This window comes from Acanthochromis polyacanthus, chromosome 5 (assembly GCF_021347895.1).
Source record: "Acanthochromis polyacanthus isolate Apoly-LR-REF ecotype Palm Island chromosome 5, KAUST_Apoly_ChrSc, whole genome shotgun sequence".
In the NCBI taxonomy this organism is placed as follows: domain Eukaryota; kingdom Metazoa; phylum Chordata; class Actinopteri; family Pomacentridae; genus Acanthochromis; species Acanthochromis polyacanthus.
Genome location: NC_067117.1, coordinates 34,271,449 through 34,284,246, shown reverse-complemented (window position 1 = coordinate 34,284,246; position 12,798 = coordinate 34,271,449). Strand labels below are relative to the sequence as shown.

The 12,798-nt window shown below is 40.0% G+C and overlaps 1 protein-coding gene across 2 annotated transcripts in view; it reads right to left on the bottom strand.

Annotated features, from left to right (window-relative positions):
• igsf21a (immunoglobin superfamily, member 21a) overlaps positions 1–7,958 on the bottom strand; it is a 188,064-nt gene extending 180,106 nt beyond the window's left edge. Inside the window, exon 1 of one of the 2 annotated variants that reach the window (XM_022192610.2) lies at positions 7,503–7,958. In XM_022192610.2, coding sequence (XP_022048302.1) covers positions 7,503–7,641 — 139 coding nt within the window. In that variant the 5' untranslated portion in view covers positions 7,642–7,958. The remainder of the gene's footprint in view (positions 1–7,502) is intronic. The other variant, XM_022192611.2, reaches the window with a different exon arrangement.
• Positions 7,959–12,798: the final 4,840 nt, after the last annotated feature.

Here is a 12,798-nt window from a genome sequence, read left to right as displayed (position 1 = left end):
ATGTGAAGGTTCACGAGGGTAGAGAGGAAAGTTGCTGTGCTGTTTGAACTTCTTGCCCTAAGACTTAAGTTGTCTCTGCTAATCATAGCCTTTACAAGTTGATCATTTGGAACACTGCTGCTTGAGAACACAAATGTAGTTCAGCCATACGGGCAAAGGAAGGTTCATATTTTTCCAGGGCATTTTCCTTGATTCTTCCCCTTACCATTTACTATGCCAGAGGCTTTTGTGGCTGCAGTGGGGGAGGACAGATTTGTAATGATGGTTACAGATTCTGTTGCATTATTTGCATTGTGGTAGAAATGCGCCCTGTGGTCCAACCCTGGGGCCTGAGGCTACAAGGCAACAAGTCATCTCGGATGCAAACCCCACAGCAGAAGATGCTAGCTGTAAATAAAACATGGTAATGGCTTTCCAGTGACTGATTCACTGCAAAGAGCACACTTGAGCTCATCCGAAATGTCAAAAGAATGATTTGGTTTCTCACCAAAAGGAGCTAGCTGGCATGTATGCTAATTCTCAGAACGTGTTATTCTCTCACATGTGGCTTATCACTCTCAGACATTTCGGGGTGTCATGCTATTGGGACGGATGCCTTTGAGGAAAGTAAAGGCCAGCATTTCTTTCAAGAACAGCACCTTGTACCTCAGCATGAAAAAAACAAATGCATGCATGGTTGAGAAGTGTAAAACCACTTCAGCCATGCGATGGAAAACTTAGGAAAGAAGTGTTTTGTTAGATGATAGTGTTAGGAGTTTGCATGGCCCCTCCAGGAAACAACACAATCGGATTTTCTCAAAAAAATAAACGGACTTGAGACTCAGACATTTTGCACTTAAGGTTCAGATAATGTGATGAAATGCTGTACTGGTTTCTCATTGTAATCATGCCACACAAAAACTCAAGTTTTTACTAACCGCTCTCATAAACCTGATAGTAGAGGTGTGTCTGGATTTTGCAAAAATGTTGCTTACATTTCCAAAAGAGCGCGGCTGACTCTAGTTTATTCATTTCCCTCTAGTTTTGCTGCTGGTCTAACAGGAGGACGGGTAAAGGATGGCGTGGGTCGAGGCCAACAGTCCTCAACAGTCCCATATTGCTTTGTAGCTACTCCCTAAACTAGCAGTCCAATAAAATCCATATCACAGTAATATCCTCTCCCCTTGTTTTTTTTTCCGTTCTGAAATACATACAAAGACAAAACCTAAAATGTTTTAAAGCAGTTTATAATCTTTCTACGTTAAACGATAAACTTCAAAGATTCACTGGCACGCTGTAGGCACCACAAAACACCACATAAGACAATTTCAGGTAAATCTGATTTTCTGTAAACGCTATTCCATTTTTTCAGAAGTATGGACTACATGTACAAAGCTGGCTGAATACCTTCAACAAAAGATGTGATTTCTTATTCACCAACCTGCCACAGGTTTTATTATTGGTCTTTCATTGCATTAAATGGGATTTCCAGTGACAAAAGATCTGGACTAAAAGGTGAGCACAAAACAAATTATACTTTAATTGAAGCTGATCACTGAAGGAGACAATTCATACACCTACTATCTGCGGTGGCTGCTGTGCGGAGACGTTTGGATTCTGAATTCCCCTTCAAGTGAAGCTATTACATGCAATCCAGTCACCTTTTCATCGTCTAATAACTCCCTTTAAAGTACTCTCAGCAAGTGTAAGAGGTCAACCAGAGATTCCGTTTGTTTTGCATGCCGTTGGGTCCAACTGAAAGGCACTCTTACTTTTTTGATTAAGCTGCCACCTGACAGCAATTAATGTTGTATTTTTCCACAAACTCCAAAGGGCTCATTATGTTTGGAATGGTGGGTTAACTGTTGCATCAGTCGAATATATAATAGAGGTTAAAGACAAATGGGATGCTATCTGCTGCAAAGAATAGTGTGATTTTAAATTGCACTCAGTCCCCAGATACCACACGCTGAGCCTGGATAGGTCTAAGTGGACCGAAATGATAAAAAAAAAGTCTATACATGAGTTGTGAGGAATAACTCAATAAATAAATCAAACAATTGTATTGTATTTGCACAGCAATCTGTAAATAAAGCAAGCTCATTCATCTATGCAGAATTACATGTAAAATTATTTAAACAGTCACAGTGGCTGACCAAACAAACAATGGCAGATTAAAACAATGAAAATGGCTTCTAATCTGTGCATAATCATTTTATATAACAGCTGAGAGCTGCAGCGTGATGCAAAGCTTGGTGATCGTCAGATAGCAGCATAACCACAGCCCATTTTCAAGCCCATATCTCTTATATCACTTCCTGTGAGTCAAGACCAGCCATCAGTAGCAGACAGTCTCATTGCACCGGAAACCAAACCAAGATTCAGTCCCTGTTTAATCTGTCAGCACTGCTATGATGCACAATCTGCGTGGTAAAATACACTACTGTAGCATAAGGCAAGATATTTTCTTGCTTAACAGAAGGCTTTGAAGTAAATTTGTGCCTAAAGAACAAATGAAAAACTGATATTACCTTGTCTCAGATTCAGACAGATACAGCAAATCTACTGCAGGTGTGTCACATCATGTTTGGTTGATTGCCACTCTACAATTTTGCACCTCACTACCTGTAGCTGTAATATCACTGATGTGTTTCCACATTGACTCTGCATTTTTAACTACAATACCTCTGACAGCTAAAGCAGTGTGTTGACCGGAGCCCATTTAAGTCTGTTTTGCATAATGCTCGGTATCCCTCTGACCTTTGGCACCATGAACATGAGTCCATGAATGTTGATTATTCTACTCCTTATCCCTTTAATATTCCTACCAGATACTACTGGTAGCAAATTGCCAAAGCCTGTCTGTCCCATTTCCTGATCTACATACAATCAGAGCATCTTGTGCTTTCCTTCACTGCTCTTTGAACCTCCATGCAGCTGTTCAGACCTCAACTTAAAGCACGTTTTCATTTAGCCCAGGAAAGCAAATGCTACACATAAAGCAATGCATCTTTCATTTAAAATACAACACAAATTGGAAAACATTTAAACAATATGCTCAAAGATATACGTAACTAATAAACAGAAAATTGCCTCATGCTGTGAGAGTACACAATGCAGTTTTAAAGGGAAGCATTACCCTCAGGATGAATTAAAAGGACATTTCTGATATTATTATTTGGACACTTCTTCCTTAGCTTGATCTAAAAAATAAAACCAAAATGTGATACAGCATTAGAGACACTCTGTTTTGTTTTTTGTTTTTTTTGGTAAAGAAATAGTTTAGGCCAGAAAATGATATGAGTAGAAATACAAGCCAACTCTTCTTGCCAGAGAAGAAAAAACTTCAAAAAAACTACAATTTGATATCATTTCAATTCATTTTCCGAACACTGTTATCTATTAAAGAAATCTCTGAGGCTCTGTAAAGCAAGTCTCTTCTTTGCTCAAAGGCACTGTAATACAGACAGTAATACTACCTTTTGCCAACCTATTAGGCAGTTTTTTCCCCCCTTTTGAGGCTGGTAGTGGTGAAGTCTACAAGGAAAAAAAAAACAAACAAAAAAAACAACCAAGCTACAAACCAGCACTTCAGCATAAAAATATGCATCCCTCCAATCGACCAAAATCACAAATGGGTCCACTGTGAAAAACAGCCCATCCCCTCTAACTGATACCCAGATGAATCACACTATTTGCCCAATTAAATTCTTGCATGTTAAATGTATTAATTTTTCCCGAACAAAAAGTCATGAATCAACAAAGTAGAAGATAAACTCTGTCTTTGACAGTAGCAAGTGGTTGCAAATGAGATTTGTTTGTAGAGATGAACCAACTGATCATCGTTTTTTTTTTGTTTGTTTGTTTGTTTTTTTAAAGTCTTCTAGTCTAAAGAATCATATACACTCCCATTCACAAGTTTGGGATCTCTTAGAAATGTCCTTATTTTTGAAATAAAGGCGGGTTTTTCAATGAAGATAACATTAAATTAATCAGACATACAGTCTAAACATTGTTTATGTGGTAAATGACTATTCTAGCTGGAAATGGCTGATTTTTAATGAATTATCTCCATAGGGGTACAGAGGAACATTTCCAGCAACCATCACTCCTGTGTTCTAATGCTACATTGTGTTAGCTAATGGTGTTGAAAGGCTCATTGATGGTTAGAAAACCCTTGTGCAATTATGTTAGCACATGGATAGAAGTGTGAGTTTTCATGGAAAACATGAAATTGTCTGGATGACCCCAAACTTTTCAACGGTAGTGTATATATAAACACACCAATGGCAGAAAAGTAAAAAATAAAAATGAATTATTTGCACAAAAGACAATTTAGTTGGATTTAGGAAAGGCTTATGTTTGGGTTTAAATGAAGAACTTTGGTAGAGGGTTTGAGTTAGAGGACTTCACAATAATGAACACATGCCTAAGGTTATAGAAGGCTTGTGCTTGAAAATAGCAACACAATCAGCTGCAGCAAATGAACAGTGGTCAGCTGTATTAAGCTCCAGTGTTTTATTGACCCATCCATCCACCCCGTGTCTCTATTACAACATCGCCTCACTTCCTCCTTTTCTCCTGTCATAATTTGACAGCAAATGCCGAAACGGTTGCTGCACACAATCTCTAGAAGTCACCTTAAAAATAAAGCAGAACTATGGACCATAAAAAGCTGCTTCTACAAACAATCTATGTGTGCTTTTTAAATGTAATAACAGCTCTGTTCATCCAAAATTGTAACTTTTGCTCTGAATAAGCAACACTGCTGGGTCTGCACCGTGATTTGCAGGTTATAAAAACTGAACAACACAGAACTCTTCAATGCTGATGTTTAACCAGTGAAAACAAAAACGGACCTCCTTTATGTTTTGTGCTATTTCCTGTGAGACACTACAGAAAACTCTGGGTACATCCATGCTTACTTTAACCTTACTGGTGTTTTCCTAATCTAAGGCCCAAAAGTTGGAAGCTTTGCTCATTTGCTTGTTTTCCCTGGTACATGCAATACTAGAGTGAGTAAATCATCAGCTTAGCTGTTTGGAAACAGCTTCCCTGACTGTCAAAAAAAAGTTGTGAATTACTGGGGGAGTTGGTTATGTGCCAAACGCTTTCCAATAATTAGTCTGACACATTAACACCCATTAAACTACAATTTTCCATATTTAACCTTTGGTATTCGTAGGAATTATGAAAATATGTTCATTTGTGGCCTTTATACGCCGATTTTCTGTTGTTGTTGTTCTTGTTGTTGTGGTTTTAGACAGTCCTCACTAGCTGCATGGCCATATTACCACTCTGGTCCAATGAATAACACATGTATGTTATTCACTACCCCAGTATGCGTTATATGCTGAAGATTTTTATTTTTTTCTTTAGCATTGCCTGTCTGGAGAAGCACATTTACACAGCACAAGCCATGCTATAGATGTATAAATGGGCAAGCATAAAATGTTCATTTAAAAAGTAGCTCCTTGTGTACCTCCTTGAGAAACACAAGCATACAGGATGTAGCCTGCTCTGGAAACAGCGACTCTGCCACATGCTGAACAGGCGAGCAAAAAGCCTCAGCTGCTGAATTTCATGAGGTGAAGTTAAGGCACATCTGCATTAAGCAGAGAGCTGAGGCAAAGATTCTAAAAGGAGAGCACATCTGGCAGGCAGCGGACAACAACTTAGAGAACAAATGAGATTTCTTCTAAGATGACATACTCTTAGGATCATTTTTCAAAAATGTTGCTGACCTTAATCATTGGGGAAAAAATAAAAAATGTTTCAAGAAAGAGATGACTGTGGAATCACTGTCAACAAACCTCCATCAGGTTAAAACACACACAAGGAAACAATGTCGTATCATAAGTGATATCAAGAAGTGAACAGACGCTCATTTACATTAAAACAAGTTCTAAAGGTGAAATGATAGCATCTCTGAATAGCATGAAATAGTGGTCTGTTTTGTTGAAACAGTACTGCAAAGACCAACAACAACTGAAGAGTCTGACAACAACTCAATTCCTGCCAGTTCTTCCTTTAAATCCCACCTTTCACTGTTTAGATGGCGATCAATGCTAACAGCTGCATGGAAACTCTCCCTTCACTGCAACAATTAAATGGAACCACAGTATAAGCTATCTCAAATCAGTATGCTTTAATTATTCAGGTAATCCCAAGTACTGGCAGAGTGTGGGACCTGTGTGCAGTTCAGCATCATCTGAGCAACTAAGTCCCCGAGGTATTTTACCATTTAACATTATGTAAAGCCCAGCTGACATAATGATTTCCTATGTGGGTCAGCAAAGGTCGAAAACACTTGAAAACAACCAAATCCTCAGCTAACCGTGCAGGTTAACAAGTTCCGAGTGTGCGTGTGGCGTGCTGCTCTGATGTTGTAGCCAGGAGTGAACTCTCCTCTGAAGTCCTTCAAACACCTCAGTGCTAAAAGCCAGTCCACTGTGCGTGAGCCCACTGAGTAACCCCAGCAGAATGAGAAAGAGCCTGATGCTGCTTCCTCCGTGAGGGAATCGAGTGCTTGTAATGCAGCCTTGTAATGCAACACCTTAATGACCATGTAGAGAACAAAATGCCTCTGCCAAATGCCACGCAGACCACAGGTGAGGACCAGCAATCAGCAGGGGAGCACACTCCAAATCCTGCCACCATGCTCCTCATCTGTTGCAAACATTTGAATAAATGTGGCTTTTTTCCTCCCACTGAATTGCAGTGCAGCCTCTCCAGTCCCACCACCGTCTGCCCAAAACACAGACAGCACATGTGCATGGAGCACAGCCTAATGATTCTTTAGAACTGAGCCTTGAAATCCAGCAAATGTTGTGTTTTCATCCTGCAACATCCAAACACGTCAGCGGAGGATAGAAACACCGCTGTTGTGCAGACCGCGCTGAAGGCAGAAATGTGCATGCCAAAAGACGCAATTTGACCTGTTTTTTTTTCCCAGGCAACAACTTTATTATCTGTTGAGCTCGGACGCGATCCGACGTGCAAATTAAAAAAAGAAAAAAATAAGAGCCACGATCACCCAAAACGCTGTGGAGGAGGAGTGCGCCCTCCGCATCACCACAGTTGCTCAGAAGTAGAAGATGCCACGCATGCTGGTCGTGATCAATGCAGATGAATTAAGACTTAATACATAACTACGGCCTACTGCTTCCCCCCTCTTCTTGCATTTCCTTTGAGTGTCACGCATTTTGCAGCCTGAGCTGAATCCGAGCATCGTTCACTGATTTCGCTCCTCCACGACTCGCTTTGGCGCGGAGGGGGAGAAAGTTGGCATGAGGAGAGCATGGCACCGATCGCCTCCATCCGGCTGCCCGGTTAAATGGCCAACATTTCACTGTCGCACACGAATACCTCAACTCAGCTGACAGTTTCTGGGTTTACTGTTGGACCCCACGCACGGCTCGCAGGGGCTTCGGAGAGGTCCCCCTCCACCACCACCACCACCACCCATCCACCCTTCCATCCCTCTCCCCCCACAATGCGTGAAAATGACATGACAGACTTACCGACGGCTAAATCCAGTAGATCCGCGCACAGGAGCAAGCACAATGAGAAGACGGTCATCTTTCCCTTATATTGCAATAAATCCCAAACTCCATCTGCGTTTACATGCTCTCCGGGTTTCGGCCGTGTAATCCCCACCATTCCAGAGGTACGCGATTGTAAGGTGCCCCCAAACTATTCATGATGCAGCTCAAGTCGAAGTGGAGAAATCGGGAGAAGTTGACAATGAATGCAGCATTCAGAGCGGCGAAAATCGAGCATCAGATCTAAAAATAATAATGGGAAAAAATGTTAGAAAATGAGTCACTGGATGCGCTTAGAGAACAAGCCGAATGATTTTTTTTTCTTTCCTCCCTTCACGCATAAACAATAGGGAGCTTCGCTGAGCCGCGGAGCAGAGATAGGCTGTGGAAAAAACGGAGAGGTTTGGATGAAAATGTGTTCCTCTCTCTCTCTCTCTCTCTCTCTCCCTCTCTCCCTCCCTCCCTCCCTCCTTCTCTCTCTCCTCCCGCCCTCCAGACAGACGCACAGTCATTCCTGATCACTCGCTCTTTTATTTCACACAATTTTCCTTAATCCTCCCCTGGATTCAGACCCCTCTAATTCTGCCCATTAAGCCGATTTATTCCCGTTGGAGTTTTTTTTCCCTCTCCTTGTGAATTTCTAAAGATACTTATGCTCCCTACACCACGAGGACGCACTAAATAAATAAAGTAGCTGATAGTTGATCAATCATCTCTAGTCAATATTTGATGATTATGTTGCTTTTCTTAACTAATCCTGTGCAGCCAACGAATAAATATGAACTAGGTGCTTGTCTAAGTTTGCTTTTATACTGTGATTTTATCCTCAAAACTCAGCCAGGCTGGATAAACATTAACTATATATTTTTTGTTGGAATAACATTAAACCCATCAAGACTTATTTGAACTTTATAAGTACCTGTTTAATGGAGCTGATCCAGCTGGTTAAAGTCACTCTTCCATTACGAATTGGCTGCCATCATTTGTCTCATTAAAGAGCATCTATCATGCAGCCAGCAAATGTGGATTCAAGCCTCTCACTTGAGGTCCCATTCCTGTCTGGCAGAATGACATCTGCATGTTCTAAGTATATGTTATAATGGCTGCAGCACTTTATTTTCATACCGTACAGTCACTCAAATCCAAAAACTTATTTGTCACTTGCACTAAAATTGTGCCCCATATATAGGGCCTTCCTATTCTTAGATAAAACTATGACAAAGAGTCTTATCAGCATATCCCCGCTGCCATCAGTCACACATGACTGGATAAAGACTTGTGTTAAATTTACTATTTTCTGTCAAAACGCTCATCTCCAAAATCACATAAAATCCTCAGGAGTGAGGGGACTGAGGCTGCTTCATACTCTCCAAGACCGGCCAAAGTTTGACAGCTGCCCCAGGCTGTGTCATTCTAATCAGCATCACCTTAGCAAGGTCAGCCTTGGTTTGCTACTCTGTTTCACTCTGAAATGGTTCTTTAAGCCTTTTGTGAAATGGTCTTCTGGGATCTTTTTCTTTCTTTTTTTTTTTTAAGTCCAAGTAAGTTATTCAGGAAGACAGCCACCAGCATGCCAGCTCCATTCGCCCCCACCAAAAAATATGAATTCTGTTGAATAAAGCCATTGGTTTCCCATTTTCTGCAAAGCCAACCCAATATATCAAGACCGTACGCTTTTATTGATCTGTTCAGCAGCGAACCAGTAACACTGTTGCCACTACAGGAACCCCTGGAAAGCTGTTTCCAGAAAATAGAAATTGGTGTTCCCTACACTCTCATTATTTGGTCCTTGTCATGCGGTACAACAACAAACTGAGAAATGAGTTGAACAAGCTGTTCCTCATAATACAACACTGTGAATGGGAAAGGGTGTCCCCAATATATGGATTCAGCCTCCTACAAACATGGAAATGCAGCGACTCTCCGACAATGATGCTCCTCGCTGCCGGCAGGATGGAGAGGACGCTTCCCCGGTTAAGGTCTGCCGTACTAATGCACTATCACACATCTCTAGAGGGCAGTGTCAACAACAATTTATTGGGGTAACAGAGCTGAACGTGTTGCTGTCCATATGGCATTGAGCCCACTAACAAAGAAAGCTCTTCAGTCTTGCGAGAGTTCACATACTGTCGTCATGCGCTCGCTTTTCTCTCTCCAGCACAGGTACCAGTCAATAAGCCTTAAACTGTTGTTTTAGCTTTTTATTTAGGATCTGAGGAATTGAGAGGAAGAAGAAACCTGACACACAGACAGACCCGACTCCATCTATGAGGATTACTCTGTCTCCTCTCATTCTTCTCGCCTTTCCAGTGCCAAGGACTTGTTGCTTTGAATGACTTTTTTGTGATCGCCAGTATCATCTCCTACTAACTGTTAACAATTGTGTGAGCACATACAGTGTTGCTGCCTGTCACTGTGTATCAGTTATACACTCGGTGGCTATTTAACTCCAGCTCAGCAGCATATCCATAACTGCTACCTGTACAAGCACATTAATGGTTAGCTCACTTAAATCAGAGGTGTCAGACTCATCTCAGTTCAGGGGCACATTCAGCATAATTTGATCTCATGTCGACCACTCTAGTAAAATCAGACCATAATAACCTATAAATAATGAAAACTCCAAATTTACCTTTGTTTAAGTGCAAAAAAGCACATTCTGAAAATGTTCACATTTAAGGAATTATCTTTTATCTCTAGCATCATGAACAACCTGAAGTTTCTTAAGAAAAATAACCTCAATTTCAAGAACATTATGCGTCAGCTTATCAATTGTGTATTACAAACTTCTAGATCACAGTGGTTCTACAAAGGTAAAAAATATAGTTGTAGGTATCTGGAACTGAACAATGTAGTACTTTATTCAATGATCAAATGACAAAAGTCAGACAAAAAAAGAGACAAAAAACAACAAAAACAAGACAAAAATTGCAACAATGAGATACAACGTGACAAATAATGGATAAAAGACACAAGCGAGACAAAAAATGACACAAAACGTGACAAAAAACAACAAATAAAGCGAAACACAACATGACTGACATAAGACAGAAAACACAAGTGAGGCAAACAGGAAAAACAAATCAACCAAAAAGAGAAACAAAACGGCAAAAACATGAGACAAATGACAAGTCAGACAAAAAAAAACAATTAAAACAAGACAAAATGTTACAATAACGAGGCACAAAACAACAAAAAAACAATGAGCAACATACTATTTTACTCTAAGATCAAAACAACTTGTCAAGGTCTAGAAATTATTTTAATTTTACAGTTTTACAAAGTTACAGTTTGCTGTTAATGTCATCTCTGTAATTTTTACAATTCACAAAGTTGTACAACAGGCTGCTTTTGGCTCGTGGGCTGCATGTTTGACACCCCTGATCTAAATACATTACTACCATTCTCTGCAGTGGTGCTGAACTGGGCCACATTTTTGAAGTATTTTTCAGATGTTTTGCTCTCAACATGCAGGACTGAAAATGATTTTAAATTTTAATATAATGCAGTCCAGTGTGACTTCTATTACTGTACTAACTAAGTAAGCACAGCACACATCTAGCTGAATTAACTCATCACAAAAAAAAAAAAAACTGAACACGTTCTTTCTAAATGTACTATTTGAGGCAGATTTGTTGTTCACATTAAATTGTAAATGTATAATAAAGTGGCCAGGGAGTGCACATTCTGGTCAGTTTCGCTTACTTATTCGGTGGGGACAGATCTTTTCTAATTGTGCTCTGGCATGCCCATTACCCTGCTTAGCAGCACCCTGTCTAATTGCATGTTTTTATGTAAATAAAGTTCAAATTAAGTTCAGCCAACCCAATGAAACACTCAACAGCCAAATTCAGAGGTGAGCTCACGCAACAGAGGGCTGCATTAAACTCGATGGTTTAGTACTCGTTCCCACGAGGAGCTAAAGAAGACTAATCTGGGATTCCTTAAAAACCTTTTGAGAACAAATGAATGATGAAGCATACTTGATTTTAAAGCAGTCAAGCAGCTGTTTCACTTGGACTGACAACTGGGAATCAGAATGGTTCTGGTTGTGTTTTTAAGTCCATCTTTTGGACTTGAGTTTGTGTTTGCAGCATCATATAAATCGTGTTTCCTCTTTTATGAAAACATAAAAATGTCATTACCAAGCTTTCAGCATATTCTTAATGTAAAATGATGAATTATTTATCCCCAATAGTTCTGCAAGTCCAATAGCTCATTTTCATTACCTATGACCTACATTAGAATGATGAACTTGTCAATAAATTTAAAAAAATTTACTCGGATGCCCAGTAACCAGCAGACCAATTCCTAAAACTGTGGAATTGGGTTTCAACCATAAATACAACATTTTGTTGACCCAACAACAAAAAAAATATTTGTATTAATGATGTAAAAGACAAATACACCTTAAATAAAGGGATTTCGCGGGGGGTGCTGGAGTCTATCCCAGCTGACTTGGGCGAAGGCAGGGGACACCCTGAACAGGTCGCCAGTCTGTCACAGGGCTACATACATAGACGAATAATCACACTCGCATATCACACTCGCATTCACACCATAAAGGGATCTGTAACCAATAAATATAGTATTAGTTTTTGGTAATATGCAACTAAGAAACAATGTCCTTGATTAAAATTCTGTTACATGATCAGTTATTTGGCACCTCCTTTCATCACAATCTAAAATCAAAGGACAATTATGATCAGTGTTTTGATTGTACATCAAACTACAGAACAGTATCAGCAAGTCAAATGCTTTGATTCAAAGACTGTGCTGCAGCACTAATGTGTTTGGTTCCTGAGCAAAGGCCTTGGACTGCCGACATGAGAATGCTTCAGTTGTTAATCACATGTAGAAAGTGTTGTATAAACATTAAATTTACATGTTGACAATAATTTTATGCACTAAGCGTACCTACAGGATGAGAGCAGAAAATAATGGTGTTGTGACAAGGTTATTTGAATCATGCAGGATCTGCTGGATAATACTGCCAAACATAAAAACATTATTCACAAAGAACTGTTCTCATTTGAAAACACAGGCAGCTGTGCACTGCTGTAAATGTTCTTCAGCCAAATGCGACATAAGATGAATACACAACAGTCTGAGTTCAGCCTACCTTCAGCTTCTGCACTAACAGAAAAAAATGTATAGATTTACAGACAATATCCATGCATTATTTATACACCACTTAATCCTCATTAGGGTCACTCGGGGGCTGGAGCCTATCCCAGCTGACTTAAAGTGAAGACGGGGGACACCCTGGACAGGT